This window comes from Rhinatrema bivittatum, chromosome 16 (genome assembly GCF_901001135.1).
Source record: "Rhinatrema bivittatum chromosome 16, aRhiBiv1.1, whole genome shotgun sequence".
Classification (NCBI taxonomy): Eukaryota; Metazoa; Chordata; class Amphibia; order Gymnophiona; family Rhinatrematidae; genus Rhinatrema; species Rhinatrema bivittatum.
In genome coordinates, this window is record NC_042630.1 from 15087688 (window position 1) to 15113216 (window position 25529).

General features: G+C 50.4%; 3 protein-coding genes and 5 non-coding genes across 13 annotated transcripts; 3 read left to right on the forward strand and 5 right to left on the reverse strand.

The window, feature by feature from the left end:
- Positions 1-654: 654 nt before the first annotated feature.
- On the reverse strand, positions 655-1611 carry LOC115077399 (homeobox protein MIXL1-like). The gene is made up of 2 exons (XM_029579688.1): positions 1282-1611; positions 655-1077 (listed from the first exon to the last, which is right to left on the reverse strand). Exons 1-2 carry the CDS (start codon positions 1609-1611, stop codon positions 784-786), a joined length of 624 nt encoding a protein of 207 aa, XP_029435548.1. The 3' UTR covers positions 655-783.
- Positions 1612-5752: 4141 nt separating this feature from the next.
- Positions 5753-14639, reverse strand: LOC115078281 (senecionine N-oxygenase-like). Of its 6 annotated transcripts, none has more exons than XM_029581119.1 (6): positions 14594-14639; positions 12761-12985; positions 12024-12162; positions 11789-11931; positions 9336-9388; positions 5753-8993 (listed from the first exon to the last, which is right to left on the reverse strand). In XM_029581119.1, the coding sequence occupies exons 2-6, from the start codon at positions 12979-12981 to the stop codon at positions 8206-8208; spliced, it is 1344 nt and encodes a 447-aa protein (XP_029436979.1). In that variant the 5' UTR covers positions 12982-12985; positions 14594-14639; the 3' UTR covers positions 5753-8205. The 6 variants fall into 6 exon arrangements, with proteins under 6 accessions (XP_029436979.1, XP_029436974.1, XP_029436978.1 ...); XM_029581114.1 differs by lacking the exon at positions 14594-14639 and adding an exon at positions 13962-14559; XM_029581118.1 differs by lacking the exon at positions 14594-14639 and adding an exon at positions 14473-14558.
- Positions 14640-16215: 1576 nt separating this feature from the next.
- Positions 16216-19288, reverse strand: SNAPC2 (small nuclear RNA activating complex polypeptide 2). The gene is made up of 5 exons (XM_029581667.1): positions 18957-19288; positions 18557-18676; positions 18322-18390; positions 17497-17848; positions 16216-16945 (listed from the first exon to the last, which is right to left on the reverse strand). The coding sequence occupies exons 1-5, from the start codon at positions 19152-19154 to the stop codon at positions 16410-16412; spliced, it is 1275 nt and encodes a 424-aa protein (XP_029437527.1). The 5' UTR covers positions 19155-19288; the 3' UTR covers positions 16216-16409.
- Positions 19289-19884: 596 nt separating this feature from the next.
- Positions 19885-19956, forward strand: TRNAP-UGG. Its single transcript has one exon. It is a non-coding gene; the product is annotated as a tRNA-Pro (tRNA).
- A 374-nt stretch (positions 19957-20330) lies between these two features.
- On the reverse strand, positions 20331-20425 carry TRNAI-UAU. Its single transcript has 2 exons — positions 20388-20425; positions 20331-20366 (listed from the first exon to the last, which is right to left on the reverse strand). It is a non-coding gene; the product is annotated as a tRNA-Ile (tRNA).
- A 2222-nt stretch (positions 20426-22647) lies between these two features.
- Positions 22648-22719, reverse strand: TRNAG-UCC. Its single transcript has one exon. It is a non-coding gene; the product is annotated as a tRNA-Gly (tRNA).
- A 1955-nt stretch (positions 22720-24674) lies between these two features.
- Positions 24675-24746, forward strand: TRNAG-UCC. Its single transcript has one exon. It is a non-coding gene; the product is annotated as a tRNA-Gly (tRNA).
- Positions 24747-25313: 567 nt separating this feature from the next.
- Positions 25314-25385, forward strand: TRNAG-UCC. Its single transcript has one exon. It is a non-coding gene; the product is annotated as a tRNA-Gly (tRNA).
- Positions 25386-25529: the final 144 nt, after the last annotated feature.

Genomic DNA, 25529 nt, shown 5'->3' on the forward strand with positions numbered 1-25529 from the left:
TAAAGAAGGGAGAAAGGAGGAGAGCGACAGAGCTCGGGTTCCTGGTGACGGCAGTGCTATGGTAGAAAGGGCCCGTGGGTATGGGTGAGGGCTAAAACCAGCACAGAACAGGACCAGTCCCCCGTGCACATCCTCCCCTACCTCTGTCAATAAATAAATAGATAGACAGGCAGACAGACAGACAGATAGATAGATAGATAGACAGACAGACAGACAGACAGACAGACAGATAGATAGATAGATAGATAGATAGATAGACAGACAGACAGACAGACAGATAGACAGACAGACAGACAGATAGATAAGATAGATAGATAGATGAGAAGGGACATTGGTGGTGGTGAAACAGGAAGGAGCGCCCCCCCCCCCCCCCCCTCACTGCCCAATTGCACAATCCGGAAGAGCACATGCCCGGGCCCGGGCCCCGCCCCCTGTTTATAAAGGTGGCCCAGTAACCCCCCCCCCCCCCTTCCCCCTCAGGTGTTTGCATTCATCTGCACCCAATTGAAAGTCAAGTGTACTTTTTTTTTTTTTTTTTTAACACAATAGGAAGAGAGAGGACAGCAGGAGAGAACAGGTTATTGGGCAGATTTATTTCGGACTCCATCGCATATAACATTGGGGTTCATCTTCCTAGGATTTCTTTTCCCCATTTCCAGCCTTTGTGGGGTTTGGCGCACATTTCCCAAGGTGGCAGAGATCTGAGGACATAAAAACAGGACCTTTGGGAAGAGCCACCTGCCGGCTCCAGAGATGTCCCCGTCCCTGCAGGGTGAGGGCTCTTCAGAAGGTCAGAGGGGACCGGAAATGGACCAGGATGGGCCAGCAGGACCTGGGGGGCCCCACCTCTGCTTGGATGTGGGGCTGCGGGCTTGCCAGACTCCAGGGGGGGCGCTCTGGTCCTGTTGGGCCCTGGGGCCAGGAGACCCTCCCTTTGAAGAACAGATGGCCCTCCAGCTCGTCCTCCTCCTCCTCCTCTTGGCCTCCGGCTAAGACAAGGGGCTCCTGGGGGGGCTCCTCCAGCTCAGGCTTCTTGGTTCTCGGCAGGTGCCTGGCTCTGCGGTTCTGGAACCAAACCTGTCCACAAAGAGAAGACCGGGGCAAATGGATTTTAACATTGATTAGCCAGACAGAGTGGCCACTGCTGGAAAGAGGAGGCTGGGCTTGGGGGACCCTGGCTCTGTAGAAGAATGGACGTACGCGATCTCTCTCTCTCCCACCCTCGGGGCAGTTTGGGGAGCCCTCCGCTACCCTCCCCCCCCCCCCCCGAGCGCCCCTTACCTGCACCCTGGCTTCGGGGATGCCGGTGGAGCGGGAGATGTGGCCTCTCCCGCGGAAGTCCGGGTAGGGGTTCTGCTGGAAGCTCCGCTGCAGGACGTGGATCTGCTCCCGGCTGAAGCTGCTCCTCTTCCTGGAGCGGCCCGCCCGAGGCTCTGCGAGCCGGGAGGCGCCGGGCGCGGGGGCGGCCCCCGCGGGAGAGACTCGCGGAGCCCCCGCGGCGCGCCTGCCGTTCCGCGCTGCTGCTGCCGGCGGGGGCGCCTGGCTGGGGTAGTCCCTCTCCAGGGCCAGGACGGTGCGGACGATGCGCTCCATCTCGGAGTCCTGCTCCATCCTGCCCGGGGGGCAGAACCGCCTCAGAGGGAGAGGTAGAAAGCTCCGATGTGTATTCCCAGGAGGGGGGGGGGGGGGGGGGGGGGCTGGCCATCGGCTCTTTGATCCTCTAGAACAAGCGGTCCCCATCCCATCTCGTTGGCACCTGGGAAGCCACAAATCGCACGCATTGCCTGCAATAAAACCGAGAGACAGAAAGGTGCGAGCCGCCTGCACCTCAGTCTGGCCCGGAGAAACCTCGTCCGAGGGCTAAGGGTGGCGGAAAGCTGCTGGCGGTGGGAAAGAGGAGATCCAGAAGAGCTCCCCCCAGTGGAAAAGCAGATTTAAACAAGGTTTGAGATCTGGCCGGACGCCCCGTCACCGCTCCTCTTCTCTATAACCCACTTCCCACTTCCGACAAGTGTCCGGCCACTTTCTTATTTTTGTTAGCCCGACTGACAGAAAAGGAAAGGGCGACTTGTGGGTGTTTCCTTCTCTGCGCTGGGCTGCGTGCAGCGGTGGCCCGGGCTGCACATCTGGACGCGCAGGGACACCTCTGGGGCCATCCCCCCGGCTCAGAGAGCTGGGGAGGGGGCGCAGGGCAGCGGGAGCGGCAGCAGATTGACTCCATCCACACCTCCCCTGCTGTCCCACACCTCCCCTGCTGTCCCACACCTGCCCCGGCTGTGACTCGCAGGTACTTGGGGAGCTGGGCTTGTGGATTCTTGGGTGTTTGCTAAGGATCTTAAAAGAAACCCACGGCCCACCCGCTGCTCACTCTTCAGCCCCCGAAAAGCCCGCAGGCGCTGCCCTAAACCTACAAACATCTGACATTTCGCAAATAAATACAAGTACTTAACATAGCCAAAGAGCTCCCCCCCCGTGCCTGTCCGTAATACAGAGGCACTGCCCAACGCCTTCAGGAGAAAGGTTCCGGGCAGTCCTGGAGGGTTTCTTCTCCTTGTGTTAATTACAGCAGATGCCTTGGCTGTTAATGGCTTGGATTTTTTATTTTATTTTTTGCCCCATATAGAAATGGCAGGGGAGTCCCAGTCCTGCAGTCACACCCGGGAGCCCTCTGCTGTCATAAATCACATCAGGGCAGATTTTCTTTGGGGGGGGGGGGGAGATAATTTGTATATTTACTTTCGGGTGCACCTTCGGGCTGTAGGCACCGATGCCTTCAGATCTGGAAAACGCCTCCCTCACATTTATAATTCTCCAAGCTTAGCAAACTCTCCTTAGAATAAAAGAACCCACCCCGCCCCCTCCCTCGTATTCGCGGGGGGGGGGGGTTACCCATTCTTCTAGTGCTAGGGTGCAAAGATTTGGGGAGCGACCTGCACTAGGCAGGAAACCCTACCCCATCGTCCAGGCCAGCGGAGGGATGAGACCGGCCTGGTGCATTTAGATCCACGTCCAGCCCAACTCCGGGGGTTCAAACAGGGACCCCCGACTGAAGGGGCACCTCCCGTCCCCTGCAGGTAGCGACAGAGACTGCAGCCCCCCCCCCCCCCGTGAGATTCTGAAGACTGAAGGAAGCAACTTTGAAAGGAAAGTTCGAGGAAGACGCGCAGTGTCGAGGGGAATGCGCGTGTAGGAGCCAGGAACATGTGAGACACGAGAAAGGGGGAGAGAGATACAAAAGGTAAACGAGGCAGAGAAAAGAGACGGAAAGAAAGGAAGCAAAAAGGGAAGAGACTGATACATAGTTACTGTATTATTCCTGGAGTAATGCACCTAGGAGTGAGAGAGAGAGAGAGTCCCTGCTTCCTGGAGCTTACACGTGCAATGCACGTTTTCAGGAAATGTATTTATTATAGAAAACATGGCTAGAGTCAGTAAGGCTAAGACTGGGGGAGAGCGGGGGTTTCATAGCAACCCCAAGAAATTAAAGGGGAGAGGGTGGCACAGACAGAAGGCAGCATGAGGCACCCAGGCAAGGCAGGGAGGCTGAGCCCAGAGAAGGAGAGGGTCAGGCAAAGAAAGAAGCAGGGTGGGAGCTGGAGAGAAAAAGCGAGAGAGAGAGAGAAAGCAAGAGCCAGGCAGAGAGAGAAAAAGAAAGAACGAGAGAGAAAATGAGACAGAGAGAGGCAGACAGAGAGAGAGTGAGGGAGAGACAGAGAGTGAGAAAGCGAGGGAGAGAGAGAGAGAAAGCGAGACAGAGACAGGCAGAGAGAGAGAGAGAACATGAGGGAGAGACAGGCAGACAGAGAGACAGGCAGAGAGAGAGAGAAAGCAAGAGCCAGGCAGAGAGAGAAAAAGCGAGACAGAGACAGGCAGAGAGAGAGAAAATGAGGGAGAGACAGGCAGACAGAGAGAGAGAAAGCGAGGGAGAAACAGGCAGAGAGAAAGCGAGGGAGAGACAGAGAGAGAAAGAGGGAGAGACAGGCAGACAGAGAGCGCGAGAAAGCGAGGGAGAGAGTAAGAGAGAGAGAGAAAGCGAGGGAGAGAGAGCGAGAAAGCGAGGGAGAGACAGGCAGACAGAGAGAGCAAGAAAGCGAGGGAGAGAGTCAGAGAGTGAGAGAAAGCGAGGGAGAGACAGAGAGAGAGAGCGAGAAAGCGAGGGAGAGACAGGCAGAGAAAGAGAGAGAGGTGGGGGATCCCAGACAAAACCGAACTGACCACATGCAGGTGACCTTCGATGTGGAACCTTTTCCTAGATAATTGTGGGACAGCCTGAAACCTCTCAGAGATATGAATGCAGTTCCCTCTTCTAGTTATTGTAGTCACTGGGGATACAATCTGGGGTAACATCCAATACACAGTTTGATAGCACTTTTTTTTTTATTGTTTGTTATAGAAAAAAAGTAAATGGCTACATTTTGAAAACATTTACAATGACTTATTTTGTCTGACAGCAGATAAGGACAGGAAGGGGTCGTCCAGTCTGCTCCTCTCCTGGCAGAAGAGCACATTTTTCTTGGAAACTGAAGTATTAGATAGTTGGGTTCTGGTCTGACCTCTTGGAGGTTAGCATTAGAAAGAGAGCTTGGACTCTGCCCGTCCCTCTTGATGGGGTTCACCATAGATGTGATGCGGCTTCTTCACATCCGATTTCCTGCAGTAGTGCTGGCTCCATAGTTACATTTCTTGCTAAGAGGTTGGTTTGTTTTTTAACGTAGAAACTTGCTAATATAAGCTTGGACACTTGTCAAGAGGATTTGCCTCAGCCGTGCACATCCGTCTCAACGCCGCCCCTCCTTCAGTTAATCCCAGGGTAGCAGGTTCTAGATCTGCTCCGTAAGGTGGATCCTCTGAGACTTCCAGGGAAGAGCGAGCCTGGCAGGGAGTTTGGCCAATGGCAGGAGAAAGTCGGTCATAAGGCAGGCTCCCTCCCCTCCTGAACTCCAAGTGGCTTTTCTAGCAAGGATGCGCTCTAGCAACCCAGGTCCTGGCACTCAAAAGCTTCCCATTGCAAGGCGAAGACGCACAAATCGTGCAGCTTAACGCTTTAGTCATCTAATTCTTCATGCAATGAACAAACAAGGGGCTCAGAACTTCTCCGGCTTGTAAGCCATCTTCAAACGAAGGCTAAAAACTTAAAGCAGAATACAAGGCTGTGCAGGTCATAATGGAAGAAGATAGTGAGAAAAACTCCCTGAGCCAGAGTCTCTTAGCTTAATCATATTAGCAGCAGCTAGCCTACTGCTTTAAATACCTCTTAATCTAATTACTTTGGATTTAGATAGAGAGTTCTACAGTCACAAGAAAAAATGCAGCTGTTCCACCAGGTTAAGTTCCTTCATGTAAGGGTACCAGGTCTTTGCTGGCAGTGAAACACTAACTCCTTCCAGCTGCTAAGACAAAGATAAGAGGGATTTCCTGGCTGGGTATCAACCTTTCTTCCTTAGCAGCGAAAGTCGAGCGCAGTCCAATTTATTAGACCACTTGCAGACTGGTTTAAAACCCAAACCTTTTCATCCAGATACTCTCACTAGGCCAAGAAGGAAGCCTCACAGTGCAAATAAAGACAGACAGAGGAAAACAAGAAGCAGCCGAAAAGGTAAGGAAAATAAAAGGTTAGCATTCATGAACCATGAGAGATTACAGAAAGAGGAAGGTAGGCAAGGTCTGGAAAAGCTAAGAGAAGCTGGGAAAATAGTCAGGAACGCAAAGGCGGAAACGGAAGATACATAAATATAGTAAAACAGGGGTCAAGCCTTTTTTTTTTTTTTTAAGATATTTCAGTGATAGAAGGAAGCACAAAAGTGACTTTGTGAGACTCCGAGGTGAAAGGGAGGAAAAAGCAGACTAACTTAATAAATATTTCTGTTTGGTGTTCACTGAGGAAGGGCCAGGAGTAGGACCACAGAAAACAGACACAAAGAGATTTGGAAAGGAGGTAAATCTTTATTGATTTTTAGAAGACCGTGTTGGTGAGGCACTACCTGAATTAAAAGTAAGGTGATGGGGCCAGACCAGATACGACCAAGTGTTTTAAGGGAATTTACAGCTCTGCCAGCTGAATTTCTCAGGGCCTCTTTAGAGTTGAGAAGCTCCAGAGGACTGGAGCCAGGCAAATATTGTTCTTCATAAAAAGTGGAAGCGAGGAGGAGGAGGCTGGAAACTACAGGCTGGTTAGTGAGACCTCTGAGCGGAATCACTGTTGAGAAAGTATAGTGCAGTTTCTAGAACCCAATGGATTGCAGGATCCGAGGCAGCACAGTTTTACCAGAGGTAGGGCTTATCAGACAAATCCGATTCATTTCTTTCATTGGGGATGCAGGGAGTTGGATCAGGGGAGGGTGTTAGATGTAATGCACTTGGATTTCAAGCGCACACACACCATAATTCAAGAACCCAAAGCCCCATTTGTCCACCACGTTAAAAAAAAAACCACCCCATACATCTGTGGTTATAACATGCCCGCCCCTAGAAACAGCGCTAGCCTCCACTGGAAGCAGAGAGCACACGAGCACCTGTGCCCTTGCCTCTTTCACCCCCTATTCCCAGGGCAAAGCAGTCGCCTTTGACTTACTGATGGTCACATCTCGCTTTATCATTAGTGTCCACAGGGATGACCAGCACGGGGTCAGAGAGCCTGCTGAAGTTTGGTAACCTTTCGGTTATGGCTTGGATTGGGGATTCTGATAGGTGGCACATCTCCTTGGACAGCAGGTCCAAAGGCAGAGGGGGTCCCCCCATCCCCCGTGGAAAGGAGTCACCACAAGCCTCTTTTGGTTTTTTTTCTTAATGTGGTCTTGGGCCTGCTCCGTTTCCCCCTCATCTACGTATCCGTGTGAACGGCCTTTTGCGATTCTTTAGCCAGGTGATGTAACCGAACTGATGCTGGCTCCCTGCTGCTGGAAACGGCTGCCTTCCCAGTTTCCACGCACCTGGAAAGCGGCAGCCTCTTGGCTCCTCTGGAAATTGTCACTGTAAGTCTCAGCTTGGCCACCTCCTCTGGCGGCTCCCTTACCTATTCGGCGAGGGATTTCCCCAGCTGGCGTCTCCAACCCTGGATATTATGCAAAGGCTGACACTCATGGGAGAGAAGCCGCCACCAGAAAAAGCATCCGGTGTAGGAGGAGCACCGTCAGCGGGGATCCCAGAGGTGCAGGCAGAGGATGAGGCCAGCGCTGCTGCTGGACTAGGCGATCCGGCATCTTCCAGCCACTGACGGAGAGGGTATTTAAAATCTCCTGCCTCTGCGTCTGTAGGTGGCAGCTGCCACTTTGGATATGAAAAATCCTGTTTCAAAGATTGAATCCCTTTTTCTGAAGTTCTGCTCATTTGGCTCTGCTGCTTTTTTTTAGGGCAGGGTGGGGGGAGTCCTGGCCACTTCCTCCTGCTCTCTGGGGCTTACAGCTCACTGGAAAGATGCCCCCCCCCCCATCAGCCTTCAAACTTCGGCAGGATTTTCCCCCCCTTTTTTTTTTTTAATATATTTCCCCTCCCCATGCACCTGAGATTCAAACAGCACAGCCCCACTCCTCGGCTGGGAGCCAGGCCCTTAAGAAATGATGACCAAGAGCGAGGATGATATTTTATGCCACTCAGATAGACTAAGCTTTGTATCCCCAGAGACGCCAATGGCCCAAAGCTGCCACAGCTGCCTGTGCAGGCCCAGAGCTACATTTTGGGATGAGATTGTGGAGAATCACTGAAGAAACACTAAAGGCAGGTATCAGGATAATAAGGGTCCAGGGTCCTTGGAAAGCGATCACCAAGTGTGTGGCCAGCCTACGATTTACAACGCCAGCTCCGCGCCCCCTCCCCCCCCCTCACACACACACGCACTCCACTATAGGATACAAAGGAAAGGGGACCATGGGGGGGGGATTTAATCCAAGGTTCGCCACCCACTGGCCTCCGCCACTGGGAAAGTCACTTTATTCCTTGGTGGGGGAAGGGGAAAAGTGAGATGCAACTGCTTTCATTCCTTACTGCCCCCACTCCACCTAAATATAGTTCAGTCCCCCCATGCTGTTCTCCTCAGGCCCATGCGAAGACATGAAAAACTAAATATAAAGGCACCAGCCCTCCATCCTTTCAGCCTTCGCAAGAGGCTGGCCCCCACCTCCTCCTATTAGAGACAAGAACCACCCATCGCGGGGGAGGTTCAGTCCTCGGACCAAATTATTCCACTTAAAAAAAAAAATAATCTACCCTCTAGGAGGCCTCAGGCCGAGGGCCTTCGCTGCCTCCCGTCTCCTTCTCCAGCCTGTACTCCTCCGGGCCCAGCACCAGCACCGTCACCTCCTTGTACCCCATGAGGTCGTGGCTGCGGGCCACCCTGGTGGCCTCGTAGATCTTCTGCACCACGGGCGGCAGCGGAGGGAAGCCTCCCGCTGCCGCCAGCCCCCGATTGTAGCTCCACTGCAGGGCATCCAGCCGGTGAAAGTACTTGGGCTGCCCCCCAGCGGAAAGGTGGCGCTGGTACTCTGCCTCCACCTCGGCCTCCATGCGGGCGGCGGGCGGGAGGGGACAGGAGCCCTCCAGCACGGCCAGGGAGAACTGCACTTGGCAATCAAAGTGCGGGAAAGGCAGGAGGGTCTTGCAAAGGCCAACGAAGAAGAGGGTGGGGAGCCTAGCGTGGACGAGATGCTTATACAGCGGGTACACGAAATCCTCGTCTACCCGCAGCCTGGCCTCGTCACCCAGGAACGGGAAGTGGTAGCTGTAACCCGTGCAAAAGATGAAGGCGTCGGCTCGATGCCTGGAGTCGTCCTCCAAGGTGACGGCGCGCCGGGAGAGGCGGCGCACGGCCGGAGCCTGCAGGAGGTTCGCCGGCAGCGGGCAATCCAGCGGTGGCTTCCTGTGGCTGAGGATCACCTGCTCCGCCGTGGCCGACAGCTCCAGGGCGATGTCCGTCCCAGAGGGTCCGGCGCCCAACAGCACCACCGTCTGTCCTGAGAAAAGCTCTGGGGAGCGGTAAGAGTGGCTGTGCAGGAGGAGGCCTGAAACAACACAAGGAAGAACGAGTGAGAGAGAGGGGAGATAAGAATATGAGAAAGGGTAGAGAGAGAAAACTCTGGGAAAGAGAAAGAGTGCCTGTGCAGCAAGAGGCCCAAAATAACACAGAAAGGGGTGAAAGAGTAGCGAGAGAGAGAGAGAGCAGGAAGAGGGGAAAGGGTGAGTGGTAAAGAGCACGAGAGAAGGGAGCATTGATTAGTGCAGAAAGTCATGTTCCACAGTAACTCTGGCTAAAGCAGAGAAGCCACACAGCCGAAAACAGGGACTGAAGCTGGATAGATTTATTTTCGGAAGAGCATCAGCTGCAGGTAAAGCTTCGGGCTCACCTTCAAACTCCTCCATGCCGGGAATGGGAGGGATGTAGGGTTCGGAGTAGTGTCTGTAATGGGAGGAAGAGGAGAGAGGTAGGCGGGTCAGTGGAAATGGAGGCCTCGCTGGGATGGTGCCGGTGCCATGAGAAGACCCGTTTCCCCCTCCCCTCTGTCTAGCGTCAGTTCTGCTGCAAACAGCAGCAGTCGGGAGCCAGGCATGTGCTGGAGCGCATTACATGAGGGATCAAAGCACAGAATTAGGAGGTCATCTTATTTCTGTGAAAAACGTTTAGCTGACCGTTATTTGGGGTAGAGGGTTTAGTTTTGGGTATCCCATCCTTAGATAGACTCTCTGATGATAGACAAGATACCAAGAAGGTTCACTGATCTAATAACGGGGACCCAGGGACATGGAGGTGCTGAGATCTTCCAGGGACCATTTACAATAGAAGCAAGAGAAAATGTACTTACGCACTACAAATATATCAAGGGGAGCCCACAGGCTGCGCATTCCTCGGATTGTGCAGCGGTTTGGCGAGGTCCTGTCTGTAAAGGTGACATGGACCCAACAGGCTGGATGTTAGGGCACCAGCCATGCCGGTACCGCTGACGGAGAGGCCGCGCGAAGGCGTGAACCGAATAGGGGAGTCCCGTATTTTAGGCAACATTTTAAGCCACAGCTCCAAAAAAGCTTTACGCGCCACTCCCCAAGAGGATGGGGTACAGCGTAGGACAATGCTGAAAACGGTTCTGGATATCTATCTCACGGGCGGTCTCGCTCTGCAGCTGAAAAGGATCCTTCTTCTGTCATCTACCACGTAACTACGAATCGTACAGGGGTAACGGGTTCTGTCCAAGTCAGCCACAAACAGAACAAAAAGCGGGCACCCTCTAAGACTGAGGGGCGAGACATTTCGCACCTTCACAGGGAGAGAAGTTTTACTCGGAGGGCTGCTCCTTCGCTCCCTTTTTTGTATGTTCCCATGTGTGTTCTTCTGTGTAATTACAGTGAGGTGGACTTTGCGTACGTATCAAGGATTCTCTCTTTACAAATTCAAAGAAACGGGCTCCCTGTGCGGTTGAGAGTGCCACTCGGCTACGAGTGTGCCACCGAAACTTTTAATTGAAGCAGACGACCTAAACTCCTAAAAAGAATGAAACATGTTTTACAGTTTATACAGGAGAAGGACCTTGCTGTATTTCTTTTGTGATTTTAAGGCTCAGTCCACAGGACAGCATACGAACTACTTTAAAAATCAATCAAATACAAGTTTGCTTCTCTCCCATCCCCCTCTAAACCTGTTCTCTAGTGACCTTTACATTAAGAATCAGAAGGCAGGACCGTTCGGGCCATCGAATCTGGTCAAGGTAGAAATGCAAAGGACTCCCCCCCCTGTCTCCCCCTGCCGTGTTCTCTGATCTTCCAAGGACATTTTTTTTTAAGGGTTTGCAGCCTGAACGCCTGCACAGCCACATCTGATCCAAGCAGCAGTTAAGTACCCCAAATCCCCTTCCTCTCTACTTCAACAGCAAGGGGGAAAAGGGGATTTGGGTTCAGGCAGCAACCGAGGGGCCCCCCACTTTTATGGTCTGGGGAACTGTTGTGCAGACACAAGGGAAATAAAATACAGGACGGCTTCTAGGGCCAAGTCCATAAGCAACGCCCGTCAAGCAGCGCTGTCTGACTTTTCAAGAAAGCTCCTCATCACCCAGTGAAAATGTCGCTAGCAGTAAATCTTTAAAGTTTATCATAAGACTTGGGGATAACTGCTCGGAGCGGCAGTTGCTACCCTTAAGAGAAACCTGGGGGTAACCTGCACGGCAGGGCAGATACTACCATATGAAGCTTGCTGGGCAGACTGGAGGGACCATTTGGGGGTTTTTTTCTGCCATCATTTCTAAGTTTCTTTGGTCTTCTTAAGATGATTGAATTACGAACGGCTGTGAAAGATGCGCGAATGGGCAAGGAGCTGGAGCCGAAGCCTTCATGACTGGCGCTACCATTCACAAATTGTGCAAATGGATGGTAACCGAACCTCCTTTGTGTGTCTAACACCTGCGCAGGCACTCACAGGGGAAAAACTCGGAAGTATTTTGCCAGCCAATAGTAGTTCGGTTACAACACTAAATCCAGTCCCAAGTAAACTGGAGAAGGTTTTAGAGTAGGAGCTGTACTACTGCTACTTATTTCGACAGCATTGACAGACATATTCAGCGCATTACAGATACATGCAAGAATAGGTTCCTGCTCCATGGAGCTTACAGTCTAGTCCAGACACAACATCGGTTTATTCTAGTGAACAAGGTTAAATGATTGGGAAGCGCCAGGGTTTAACATTCAGGCAGCCTCATAAAGGTGGCCCAGAGATGGGGATGCGATGCACCGTGCTGATCCAGCGACTCTGAGCCAACCGCCAGATGAAGGGCTGGAAGAAATAATTTTTTTATTCGGAGCTGAAGTCACTTACCCGGAGCACACCATGACGGCGTGGAACCTCTCCGTCACCCTCTCCAGTGGGTTCCTGGCACAGCATGCCGTCACATCCCAGGCGACCTTCTCCTGTCCCGCGGAGCTCGGCACGGGCCTCACGCTCTCCACTAGGCAGCGAAACTAGGACGCAGGCAGGAAGGGGCATGAGTGAAACCAAACACCCCCCCACACTGCTTTCATCACAATTTCGGGATGCGTGGATGTCCTCTCACCTTCACATGCTCCAGGACCCCGAAGCGTTCTGCGTAACTCTGCAGGTACATCAGAACGTCCTCATGGTGCACGAAAGACGGCAGGGATGGGGCAAAGGCGTGGTCAGGGAAGGTCATGATCTCCTTGGGAAGGTTTGTCCTGACAGACGGAGAGAGAGAGAGAAGCAGCGTAAGGAAAACCAGCAGCAGGATGAAGCTGCACTGCTAGTGACCAAGGCTAAACCAGCAATACTAGTCACAGCACTAGTCAATGAATCAGAATTACTCATTACAGTACTAAAGGGTTTTGGTTTTTTTTAACAATATCACTCAATGTGGTATTCCTAATCATAGTGCTAGTTAAAGCTGTACCACTACATGACAGCACCAGTCAATGTAACAATAGTACCAAGAGAAGGGACTAGCTGAAGTTGCAATACTGGTTCTCAATGCAACAGCATTAGGTATGGTGCTAGTAAAAAGAGTACTAAGGTAGAGAAGAGGTTAGGTAAGTAACACAGGTGCCGGTACTAGAACAAGAGAAGTCAGGTTCTAGTTAAATCATTTACATTACTTTTAATCAGTGCTGCCAGTTACCGTATACTACGTAAAGCAGCAATCTACCCGTAATGGTGAAACCCACAGCAGCAGTTACGGTGCTAGTTAAAGCATCAACAGGGTCACCCTAGCGCAAAGCTACGAAAGGCAGTCTAAGGCCCCAGGGGTGCTGCGGTGCTCGACACCCCCTCCCCCTTCACCTGAGTCCCCGGTACATGCTGGAGCAGACGGGAAACTCGTCCTCACGCACGCCGGGCGCCTCCTGGTACACCCAGGTCCCGCCGACCCGGTCAGCCGCCTCGAACACCACCGGAGGGGCGAACGTGCCCTGCCTGGCCAAGATGTGGCGAGCGGCGCAGATCCCGGCCGCCCCCGCCCCGATCACGGCCACCCGCAGCCTCTCGCTGGCCATGGCTTGCATCTTCCTGAGAGGAGGAGATGAAGAAGATGGGCAGGGGACCCGTGTCAGCTGGGAACCATCCAACCGTAGCAATGGTTTCACAAGGTTTTCTTCATGATATCAAAGTCTTCGGCTCTTCCCCACCCCCTCAACCCAAAAAAAAAAAAAATATGATGAAGTCTAGCCAAAAGATATGAGGGCGGAAGGAAGGGCTTTTAAAGAGAGAGAGAGAGAGAAAAAACCAAACCCAGCAAAAACTCTGGCATGTTTGAAGGGATCTGAGCCACTGGCTCTTGAGCAAAAACACGGCACAGCAAAGAAAGATGCACACATCTGCTATTGAAAATAAATACAGGAAACATATAGAGGGCTACACATTAAATAAATACCGGAAACACACAGAGGGCTACACATGAAATAAATACAGGAAACACACAGAGGGCTACACATGAAATAAATACAGGAAACACACAGAGGGCTACACATGAAATAAATACAGGAAACACACAGAGGGCTACACATTAAATAAATACAGGAAACACACAGAGGGCTACACAGTAAATAAATACAGGAAACATACAGAGGGCTACACATGAAATAAATACCGGAAACACACAGAGGGCTACACAGTAAATAAATACAGGAAACACACAGAGGGCTACACAGTAAATAAATACAGGAAACATATAGAGGGCTACACATTAAATAAATACCGGAAACACACAGAGGGCTACACATGAAATAAATACAGGAAACATATAGAGGGCTACACATGAAATAAATACAGGAAACATATAGAGGGCTACACATTAAATAAATACCGGAAACACACAGAGGGCTACACAGTAAATAAATACAGGAAACATACAGAGGGCTACACAGTAAATAAATACAGGAAACACACAGAGGGCTACACATTAAATAAATACCGGAAACACACAGAGGGCTACACATGAAATAAATACAGGAAACACACAGAGGGCTACACATTAAATAAATACAGGAAACACACAGAGGGCTCCCCAGTAAAGGCAGAAGAATCGTAAATCCTGAGGTCCTGCACGCTTACTGCAATCCAAGGCTCCGCCGTGGACTTTGGCTCCCACGTGTTAAGCCTCTTGACCCTCAGTCCGCTGCCTGTCTGAAAGCTGCCAGGGTACACGCACCCGGGAGACGTGCGGGTGCCACCCTCCAGGATGGGAGGGAGAGGAGCCTGATCCGGGGGATCCCTTCCTTTCTCGCCCCTCCGGGGAAGGAGCGCGCTCATGACCGAGCAAGGCGCGCACACACGCACGCGAGATACCCAAACCCCAGGCACTGCAGACCCGGGCCCAGGCGTGGACGCTGTCCTGGGGGTTTGTGTCCTGTCCAGTATACGCGCGCACACACAGAAGCAGATATCTGCACACGTGGACGTGGTGGACACTGCCAGAGGCACAGACACGAAAATGATATCTAGCAGCCCATCATCAGGCACGCGTTAAAGTGAATCCGCGTGTGCCTGATACTCACTATACGGCTCCTGACGTATCTTGCTCCCCAGGGGTATCCTTATCCCCGATTCTCCCGTTATCACCCCGGCCCTACTCCACGCCTCTCTCTCCTATCGCCCAATAGTCGCGCTGCGTCTTACCTTCCGCGTTCTCAAACCTCGCCTCTCCCATGCCTGTTCATTTCTGATAGCCGGAGGGCGCATGAGCCGTGCCCCGCAGCACGCCGGGAGCTGTAGTGCAGGAGAGGCTCCGCCACGTGGTTGTCCCGCTCCGGACGCCGCTATGCAGAACTCCAAACCAGGGACTTGCGTGGGTTAAGGGAGACCAGGTCAGACAGCAGCTGTTTCATGTGAGAGTTAGGGTACCCCCCCCCCCAACCCGATTACCGGTCACCTCTACACCTGCCCACGGTCCCTGCTGCTATTGGAGAACAGGTGCCAGTGGTGGCTGAACCTCACTCTAGCAGTTTTTCTCTGGCCAGGCTGTGAAGACCCTCTGTATGGGCTCAAAAGGAGAAGCAGGGCTCTGGCTCACAGCCTCCACCCAGGGTTATCGACTGTGGCTATTAAAGCCCGAATCTCCACCTCCAGAGTGAAACTCCGGTTTATTGGCTTTGTCTGTCCTGCTCCTGGGCCTGTGCGAGCATCCCTCTGTCCTTCCTGTTATATTGTACCATTTTCCACTTGCTTTCGTACGGTCACACTGTATCCCAGCACTGTGATGTTACCTTGTGTCATTGTCACCTATCCTGTTACAATCACAGAGCTGTGGGTTTCGGGCCCTGCCTCTCCCCCCTTCTGGAATTTCACGCAGCTCACATCTGAGATGCTCCCTCAGCACCGTATGCCCCCAGCCCCAGATTCCAGCAGGATCGCTGAAGGGAAAGGGGTGCTGAGATGCCCCACCCCCACATTCAGGTTATTTGCAGGGGGAAGATCCATTCTAGTAGCTGTGACAACCCCCTTCCACCTGACCTGTGATCTCACGCACTGAATTCTGGGACCAGCAGTTTGACAAGTCGGCCTCAAGCCACCCCGAATTCCTTAATAACGACTGATGTTTCCTGTAGCCTTACATCCTCTAAGTGTCCTCCAAAATTTTGAAGAAGGATCCTGCCATCTCTTTCTCCAAGCAGGGGAAATGATCAGATATAAACAGATGCACATTTCTTTTCACTCTAGTCAGGAAAGATTTTGAAGAAAAGAAAAACCTCTGGGTGGGATGAGCCCACATCCTCCTCAGATGAGAAGGGGCTCATTTACTGCCTGGAAGGGAGGGGGCCAGGATGACGACTTCTTTTCCATCCAGGGCTCAGTTTTGCTGAATTATTTGGTCAGACCTGACCACCCCCCCCCCCCCCCCCAAATAGTGAATGCCCCTGACCCCAATTTACTGTTCCGATTACCCCCTTCCCTTTTTGTCACGCATCTCCCGTGGCGCTCTATTGTGGGTGGGGAAGCCTCAGAGGCACTCCTTGGCATGATCATGGGGCTGGGTGGGAGCTTTGGCTATTGGAAGAAGGGACGGCTCACTTCCCTGATGGATCCCTTCCCGCCAAAACTGGGCGGCCATTTGGAAAAGCAGCCCTGCTAGAACCTTCAGCCCTCCCCGCCGAAGAGACAAGGAACACAGGGCCTAGGCTCCAGTGTGGGAGGCAGTTCTAAGAGATCCCGCAGGGCCGAGTTGCCCAATGCAGTTGTGCCCAGCCCTTCTCCAGCGGTGCATAATAAAGAAGAGTATCTCACACACCATGCGCATAAAGTGGAAGTAAGGTCTGCCTCTCTGAAATCCTTTATTTCACTTTAGACAATTTTCTTGCTTTAAATTACAGGTACGTTAGTTCCTCCAGACATGGTCATGGTATCTGGGACACTTATGAAAGAGAACAAGCAAACAGGTATAACTTACAGAAAAATAAATAAGAGAGGAATGGGAAATAAATGAGCACATGTAAGCTTAATATTTCACCGTTTGAGATACAAACTGCACGGGAATGAGGAAGGAATTTAGAGGACAGATGCCAATCTCCTTCCATTGTGGCCCCTTGGTCTGTACTGCTGGGTTCTCTTTGCCAGTCTCATTCAAGCATGCTGCTTTGGGGGCTGCCACCTTGCTCTGTATTGCTGGGGTGTCTTTGCCAGTCTCATTCAAGCATGCTGCCTCAGGGGTTGCCCACAGGTTACTGGCTACCCTGGGGCCTTCTGATCCATTTTCTACCTCCCTTTTAAAAGTGCATTTCATTCCAAGCTCCTCGCCTTTAGACTTGGCCTCAGCCATGTCCTCTGGGCTACCCCGAGCGGAATGTGTGGGGGGGATTGTACCAGCACATTCTTCCTGTTCAGGGCCTTCTTTGGGTCCTTCCCCCTCCGGACTGGACCATGGTGAGGTCAGGAGGTTGTAGGACTCGTACATGTGGGTGTTGAGGCTGGCACAATCTAGTTGGATCAGCTCTTCAGGAAGGGACATGAGTAGATCTAGCATGACAGCGGACTCTGGTACAGGGAAATAAGAGGGGGAGTGAAGAAAGGATTACAAAAAGCTCATTTAGTCAGAGGTAGTAATACTTATCACCTTTTAAGTGCCTTCTAATTTATTCCACCTGAGCTTCACCAGCTGCTATGGCACTGTCTCCAGATCTGCACACAACCATGAATTCATCTGAAGCTACCCACTGACCTGCCAACCATCCTAATCAAAATATCTCATCCATAAAAGCAATTATCATTCATCCACCCACTTTGCTAGTAACCTTACTACCCAATCATCTCACAACTATCCATCCACATCTACTTACTCATTGCTTGTGCTAAAGTATAGCTGGCATCCAATCTCTAACCCCACTTTTTTTTTTTTATACTAAGCCCTCCCAACCACGTACCAACCCTCCTACTCATCAGCCACTAATCTATCAAGTTCAGCTCATTCACTTTAAAATGTTTCCTTAAGTCTATGCAGCTACCCAGGATTTATCTGTAGGATGTTACTCCTTCCTCTGACAACCCCTTCACACTGACTATGCTGCTTTTCAGAACTTCTGACTCACCAAAGCAGGAGAGCTCTGGAACTTTACCACCTTGGGTCAACGTTGACAAATATTTATAGATTTTTTCAAAGTCCACATTAAATTCTTCCAGTCCTGCGCCTGTACTCTCCCCTACGGTGGATGGAACAGCATCTTGGGACTGAGATGTGACCAGCGGGCCTGTAACCCTGACATGCAAGGCCTCAGAGGAGCCTGTGGTGGTCTCTGGGATGTTCTGAGATGCATGTAGTGAAGGTTCCTTTTGCTGGCTCCCAGATGAACTGTCAAGAATCTTTCTCCCTGTGGTCCTTGTTGGCTTCCTTGGTACAGAGTGGAGTAAGCTGATAGGCTCAGTGGCCGCTATGGTTAAAGTCTTGAAACATGAAGAGAAAACATTTTTTTGTGCAAGGATCTTTTGATTAGAAAGCACAAGGCAAGGAAAAAAAATGTAAATCTTTGCGGTTTAATATTCAGTTTCTAGGTACAGGAACAAGAGGAATGAGACTATTTCCTGTGAAACCTGGCATTTGCATAGACATCCACTAATGAAAACTAGTGGTCAAATATACTTTTGTGGTATTGAGCCATTACACTAATTTGTAGTGGGAATTCTTCTCAGGACCAATGTCTTCCAACTAAAGAAAAAGCAATGGCCACAAATATTTATTTTGAAAATTACAGTGTACCCTTTCTCCCCTCCCCCCCCCCCAAACGGGGCTTTCTATTTCCTTTAATCTGCTATCAAGTCAGGCACTTGGAATGAATCAGTATTTCCTAATATTGTAGAACGACTTGTGGCAATCTCACCCCTGCGGAGAGCTGGGAGGGATACTGCCATCTGCTTACCTGCGAAAAGGCTGCAGTTATTGCTTCTTCAAGATTATAGGACACTTTCTCAGCCAGGCTGATCCACACCTGAAAAAGAAGAAATCCCAGTCTATGGCCAGGGTTACAAGAAACAGATATACAAGCATTAGCCCTACAAATCTAGAAGGGAGTAATGAGAGGCCCCCTTCCCAATGACGGATGGCAACATATTCCCCCATCCTACACGAAGTAACAAAGCAAGCTCCCAGCGTACCTCGATGGGTGCCAGCACCTGGGACTCCTTGATCTTCTTCTCTTCTTGGTAGCGGCGGTACTCCTTCCGCACGGCTTCCCGTGCCACCCGGCCCTTCAGCATGTGAATGAAAGCCACGATCTGAAAGAAAAGAAAAAGGCCACGTTAGGGAACCTATACCACCGCTACACCCTCCCCCCACTCCACCCTACAATCCCACTAATGAGGGGAGTGCAACTCGTCGGCCACAGGAAGATCTGGAGGAGCCACGCTTCCCCACCCATCCCATGTGAATAGGTGGCAGACATAACGTCTACATGGCGGGGAGACTCCCTCCCCCCCCCTCCAGGATCTGGCCATGCAGGAGCATCCCCTCCCCCCCCCTTTCACCTGGAGGAGGAGGGGGGCGGGGCCGACCGACCTGGGCCTGGTTCTTCTGGGGCAGCAGCTCCTGCAGCGCCTCGACGTTGGCCTCCTTCAGCCGGCTCTGCTTCTGCAGGGCCTTGAGCAGGAGCAGCTTCTCGCGGGGGCTCCAGGCGGCGCAGGGGGAAGGGCGGGCCTGGCTGTCGGCGACCTGGAAGCGCAGCGGCGCGGAGCGTCTCCGCACGGGGGGCTTCATTCTTGCCGAGGGGACCCGGAAGGGAAGCAAGGAAACGCGGAGCGGTCTTCCCGCAGCCCACGGAATCAGCAGGCGCTTCCGCTTCCGCTCTGGTGACGTCACGGAAAAGGACGGCGGCCGGCTGAGGCCCGAATAGTAGTGGAAAATGAGAAACAGAAGCCCGGGGGGGGGCGGCTGGATCCAAGGGAAGTAGGTGGAGCAACCGGGGAGCACCAGCCCGCCCCGTTGGGAAATGCAGATTGCGACCCCCTCCACGGGGCCTGGGACACAAGAGTTAGAGGGATCGGACGAATAACGAAGAACTTCAGCCCGCTGTAGCGCCTGTACGCTTAATCCCCCCCTCCTCTAATGGAGCCACTCATCCTATTTTCCACTTCAAATACCCCCTGAGCCTCTTACCCTGCTATAGCGCGCCCCAAGCCTATCGCCTCCTCACTATTGTTTGCTGTCATTTCAACCCATCCTATCGCACTGTTTTGTTAAAACAAACAACATCATGAAGACACCCCCTCCCCTCCTTTTTGTCGCCGTAATTTATACTTTACTTCGACAGAGCTGCTGACAGCATTGCACGTTTAGGTTGCAAAAAAAAGATTCGAAGAGGCAGGGGCAGAGATGAGAAAGCCTTTGATCTTCCAGCTGCTTAATGACTGTAGAATCCAGGAAAGATGCGAGATGCAGAGCAAGAGGAAAGCTATGAAGAAGCTGCAGGAAAGATTGGAGTGTGAGTGGCTCGTTGGTCTAGGGGTATGATTCTCGCTTTGGGTGCGAGAGGTCCCGGGTTCAAATCCCGGACGAGCCCGCCTGTTTTTTTTTTTTTAATTTAAAGTTCCAGGAATAATGTTGTATATTTTTTTGAGGGGGGGGGGGGGAGGGTTTGCACAATGGTTTCTAGATTTGAGGACTTAAGTGTGTAATGCTCACTTTTCTAGTCTGCTTTGCAAATGCAGGCTTGACTGTTCATGAGGAGGTGCCTTTATACCTATGGAGGTGTGTGTGTGAATGTAGGTGCTGGTTTGTGTATATTTTAAGGGAAAGTTCGACTTCAGACCAGGTATCACTGGCAACTTATCCAGGGTAATAAAATAATTTATTTTCTAACTTCATATATTTGTTAACAGAAAACACCTACTCTCTGTCTCCACAATTGAAAACGGATGAGTAAGAAAACAAGCCTGCTCCAGGTGAGGCTCGAACTCACAACCTCGGCATTACTCCGTGCAAGTACTGCCATATAAGTACCGCGCGCTAACCGATTGCGCCACTGGAGCACTGTAAGGGGTATTTTCAATTCATATCTTCAGTTGTACCCCAAACAACTTTGGGTTATATTTAATGCTCATGTACAGGCATCAGTTTGCCTTTGCTCATGAGTATTTTTACTGGCTGTACACTGGATTGGCCACTGTAGGAAACAGGATGCTGGGCTTGATGGACTCTTGGTCTGACCCAGTATGGTAATTTATTATGTTCTTATTCCTATATTTCTGTGAAATTAGTTTCTCTCTCTAGGTCAACTTCTCAGCTAATTTTATTGTAAAGTACTTCTCCCACCTATTCCCTCCCCCATGCGTAGATATTCTCATTCCTCTGCAAACCTCCTTTCCCTATTAATATTTACATTACCTAATGTAAGCCCATAATGATCTCAGAGCCACTATGCCTGGCTCTTCTTACTGATCCACCTGGCCAAAATGATGAAGAGGGTGAACAAGCATGTGGATAAAGGTGAACCGGTAAATGTGGTATATTTGGATTTTCAGAAGGCATTTGAAAAAGTCTCTCATGATGTTATGACTGGGATAGTGGACCCTTGGACTGGCCGTGCAGAGTGATGTCAGCACGTGAGAGATACTCCGCAGAGATGGAAAGGCCGGGAGGCGGCACCAAGTTGGGAGACCAGACTGTAGCTTCACCCTGGAAGCTCGAGGTCTCCCCAGGAGGAGCCGTGAGGACCCGGACCGTGGGGACTTAGGAGGATCCCCTGGAAGGCAATCTCAACAGCCAGGAAGACAGACACAGTTCAGGGCTGGCAGCAGACAGGAAAGTAGCAGGTACGGACCAGGGTCAAAAGCCAGGCAGACAATCTGAAGGCAGGCTGGATAGGACCAGGAGCGAAGCTGGATCAGGAACGGAGGCTGGATCAGGAGCAGAGGCTGGATCAGGAAAGGTCTGTACAGGCCTTGCACTGGATCGGGGAGACCTGCCTATGCCTGAGGACAGCCGTGGAGATAAAAGCCCAGTCTCGGGTGTCGCGACCGGGATCGCAACAGTACCCCCTTCTTACGCCCCCTCCCTGGAGGGCCAGGCTTCCTTGGATGGTCCTGGTGAAATTGTAGAAGCAACGACTTGTCCAGGATGTTGCGGGCAGGCTCCCAGGTATTGTCCTGGGGTCGCATCCCTCCCAGGCGAGAAGATACTCCCATCTGCGATGAGCAAAGCGAACATCCAATACTTCCCGTACTTAAAAGATTATGTCCGAGCTAGAGGGAGTCTCCGAGGGTTTAGATATGGAACGATGAAACCTGGAGAGACCAACTGGCTTGAGAAGGGAAGCATGGAATACGTTATGGATTCTTAGTGTAAAGGGTAACCGCAGTCGGTAAGCTACTGTTCCCACTCTCTCTGCAATCCTGAATGGTCCAAAGTACTTGGGTGCCATTCCAGGAATGGCACAACGTTTCCAACAACAGCAGCACGGCCTGGATGTTCTGGCAGCGACCGTGGAACGACTAGCTGACCGCCTGGATTCCCAGCCTTCCGAGACTCCACCAATACATCCAGTGGCTGCCGCTCCAGACTCGGTAGTTCCTCCACACTTGCCAGTACTGCCACGCTACGCTGGCGAGGCCAGACTCTGTCGTGGATTCTTGAACCAATGGCTACATTAGGTTCGCATTACTACCCAAACAGTTTCCTACGGACTCAGTGAAGGTCGCATACATTCTCTCCTTGCTGGAGGGGAAGGCCCTAGCCTGGGCATCTCCGTTGTGGGAGCGCAACGATTCCATGCTGGGTGCAACATTTGGCAGTTATAAACCAAACCCCAGAATTCTGACCTATCTTCCAAAAACCTAACTATACCCACAGAATAAAAACGTCAGAAGCAACGAGTTTGGCGAGTGGAAAGACAATTATAGGAAACCTCAACAGCAGTCGGAAATGAATTAAAAATCTTTTCAAAACTGCATGTTGCACCAATATACCAAAAAAAACGAAAGCTGGGGTGCATATTTGAAGGAAAACAGAAAGAGAAGAGAAATGGAAAAAAAAACCAAAAGAGAATGGTAAAAACTGGGGACTAGGAGACAAAGCATTCCTTATCTGTAGATTTCTCTCTTTTTTCTTTTCCTCCCTCCTTTGCCAAAATGGTTAGGATTTTAGAGGCTTATTTTAATTAGTTAATTTTCAATAATAATAATAAAATTAAATAGAACGAATTCCATGATAGAACAACTTTATCATTGCTTAAATTAAAAAAAAAAGGAAGTGCTGCGTTGGCCGGGAATCGAACCCGGGTCAACTGCTTGGAAGGCAGCTATGCTCACCACTATACCACCAACGCCTGCATGGGCAGCTTGCTGACGTCTTCCTTCACAAAACCCAACTGTGCAATCTATGTGATTTATTTTTTATTTCTTTTATTGTTTTGTATTCCACCTTTCAACCACTTAAAAGAGGATTACAATTAGCTAGTGTAGCTATTTGTAATATTATAAATTATAAAACATACACATATGTCAAAAGTAAAAGAAAGTCTTTTATTCACTCGTGCTTGGATCAAAGGAAAACAAGATTTGCCATGCAGAAACAGACCAAAGGCCCATCAACCCCAGCAGCCAATCCAAGTCACAAACACCTGGCAACTGCCCAAACATTAGATCCCATGCTACTAATGCTGGCAGCAAGCGGTGACTATTCCCTATTGATAAATACTAGTTTATGGACTTCTCCAGGTACATTTCCTAAGCTTTTTTTAAACCTACACTAACTGCACTACCCACATCCTCTGTCTCATGCGGGGCCACCAGTAGTATTGTGTTAAGAGATTCAAAGTTCGAGCTCTACCGGTGTGCCCGGCCATGAGCGAATCATGAGCCCACGACAATACTTTTCTTCTATGACGACGAGGTACCACTGTCCTGTCTCCTGATGAGACCATGGTGCTGGCTATACTGACTCTTGCAGGGTCAAGAATGTATTTGGGAGAACTGTCCTCCTCCTCCAGTTCAGTGATGCGAGATAGCACATACTGGGAGGGTATGGCTAGGGATGCTGCCATAAGAGTAAGACTGGGGTGAGGCAGAGCAGGTAGACAAGTATTAAAGCGGTCTTGACCCCAAGCTGCCACTTGAAGCATGTCCCAATGAATGAGCGGAGAGTGCTTCTGGAGCCATGGTAACCCCAGTACTATGGGGTGAACCGACTTCTCCAGTACCAAGAAGGATATTTGTTCAGTGTGCATGACACCCATTTGAAGTGTCAACGGCTCGGTGGTAGACGCAATGCGTCCGGGGATTACCGTGCCTTTGGATGGATGTAATCTGGAGTGTCGGCAAGACCGCAGGCGGATTCCTCTGGGGAGGAACCGATGCAGCTGGGATGCAGCACTCTAACCCCAGAGGAGAGAAGGAGACGCAGAACTATAGGACTCTGTCTGTACTGTGGAGGGAAGGGACACTTTTTGGCCCAGTGCAAAGAACAGTTGGAAAATGCCTAAGCCTAGGCACCACAGGGAAGCTGTCCCTAGGCTGTGTAGCTTCTGCTCCTCAATTTATAGTTCCGGTAACCCTGGAATATCCCGGAGGAACCTTCGCCACTACTGCCTTCATTCATTCGGGGGCAGGTGGGAACTTTATCCGCTGGGATTTGGTTCAACAGCTTCAGCTTCCTGTATGTCCTCGAGACCCTCCGCTCCAGATTACAGGACAGTGGTACCTCGTCGTCATAGAAGAAAAGTATTGTCGTGGGCTCATGATTCGCTCATGGCCGGGCACACCGGTAGAGCTCGAACTTTGAATCTCTTAACACAATACTACTGGTGGCCCCGCATGAGACAGAGGATGTGGTTAGTGCAGTTAGTGTAGCTAGGTTTAAAAAAAGGTTAGGAAATGTACCCGGAGAAGTCCATAAACTAGTATTTATCAATAGGGAATAGTCACTGCTTGCTGCCAGCATTAGTAGCATGGGATCTAATGTTTGGGCAGTTGCCAGGTGTTTGTGACTTGGATTGGCTGCTGGGGTTGATGGGCCTTTGGTCTGTTTCTGCATGGCAAATCTTGTTTTCCTTTGATCCAAGCACGAGTGAATAAAAGACTTTCTTTTACTTTTGACATATGTGTATGTTTTATAATTTATAATATTACAAATAGCTACACTAGCTAATTGTAATCCTCTTTTAAGTGGTTGAAAGGTGGAATACAAAACAATAAAAGAAATAAAAAATAAATCACATAAAGATTGCACAGGAGAGACAATTTGGGATTTGTGAAGGAAGACGTCAGCAAGCTGCCCATGCAGGCGTTGGTGGTATAGTGGTGAGCATAGCTGCCTTCCAAGCAGTTGACCCGGGTTCGATTCCCGGCCAACGCAGCACGTCTTTTTTGTTTTTTAATTTAAGCTATGATAAAGTTGTTCTATCATGGAATTCGTTCTATTTAATATTATTATTGTTATTGAAAATTAACTAATTAAAATAAGCATCTAAAATCCTAACCATTTTGACAAAGGAGGGAGGAAAAGAAAAAAGATAGAGAAATCTACAGATAAGGAATGCTTTGTCTCCTAGTCCCCAGTTTTTACCATTCTCTTTTGGGTTTTTTTTCCCATTTCTCTTCTCTTTCTGTTTTCCTTCAAATATGCACCCCAGCCTTCGGGGTTTTTTTGGTATATTGGTGCAACATGCAGTTTTGAAAAGATTTTTAGTTCATTTCGGACTCAGGTTGAGGTTTCCTATAATTGTCTTTCCACTCGCCAAACTCGTTGCTTCTGACGTTTTTATACTGTGGGTATAGTTAGATTTTTGGAAGATATGTCAGAATTCTGGGGTTTGGTTTATAACTGCCAAATGTTGTACTTTTCAGTTACAAAGCTGCGCCAATTCAGTTTTACTGTCTTTGGCTCATACTAGTAGAGAGTAAAGCGGTGGGTGCTCAGGAAGCGTTGGTGGTATAGTGGTGAGCATAGCTGCCTTCCAAGCAGTTGACCCGGGTTCGATTCCCGGCCAACGCAAAACCTTTTAGTTAAGCAATGTTCACATTTTTATATCATATAATCCGTTCTGTTTCTTATTGTTACGATTAGTATCGAAAATAATTAAATTAAAGTAAGTATCTAAATTCCTAATTCATTGTTCCAAAGGAGGAAGAAAAAGAG

What these genes read in the sequence shown, in the direction of transcription:
- SNAPC2 (XM_029581667.1), bottom strand. Translation starts at nt 19,154, where the DNA reads ATGAAGCCCCCCGTGCGGAGACGCTCCGCGCCGCTGCGCTTCCAGGTC. An exon ending in AGGTGCTGGCACCCATCGAG is followed by an intron (nt 18,391 to 18,556) that starts GTACGCTGGGAG and finishes CTTCTTTTTCAG; the next exon opens with GTGTGGATCAGCCTGGCTGA. An exon ending in TCCAGAGCTCTCCTGCTTTG is followed by an intron (nt 16,946 to 17,496) that starts GTGAGTCAGAAG and finishes TCCCTGTACCAG; the next exon opens with AGTCCGCTGTCATGCTAGAT.
- LOC115078281 (XM_029581114.1), bottom strand. Translation starts at nt 14,227, where the DNA reads ATGAGCGCGCTCCTTCCCCGGAGGGGCGAGAAAGGAAGGGATCCCCCG. An exon ending in AGCATGTACCGGGGACTCAG is followed by an intron (nt 12,163 to 12,760) that starts GTGAAGGGGGAG and finishes TCCGTCTGTCAG; the next exon opens with GACAAACCTTCCCAAGGAGA. An exon ending in GGGTCCTGGAGCATGTGAAG is followed by an intron (nt 11,932 to 12,023) that starts GTGAGAGGACAT and finishes CCTGCGTCCTAG; the next exon opens with TTTCGCTGCCTAGTGGAGAG.
- LOC115077399 (XM_029579688.1), bottom strand. Translation starts at nt 1,611, where the DNA reads ATGGAGCAGGACTCCGAGATGGAGCGCATCGTCCGCACCGTCCTGGCC. An exon ending in TCCCCGAAGCCAGGGTGCAG is followed by an intron (nt 1,078 to 1,281) that starts GTAAGGGGCGCT and finishes CTTTGTGGACAG; the next exon opens with GTTTGGTTCCAGAACCGCAG.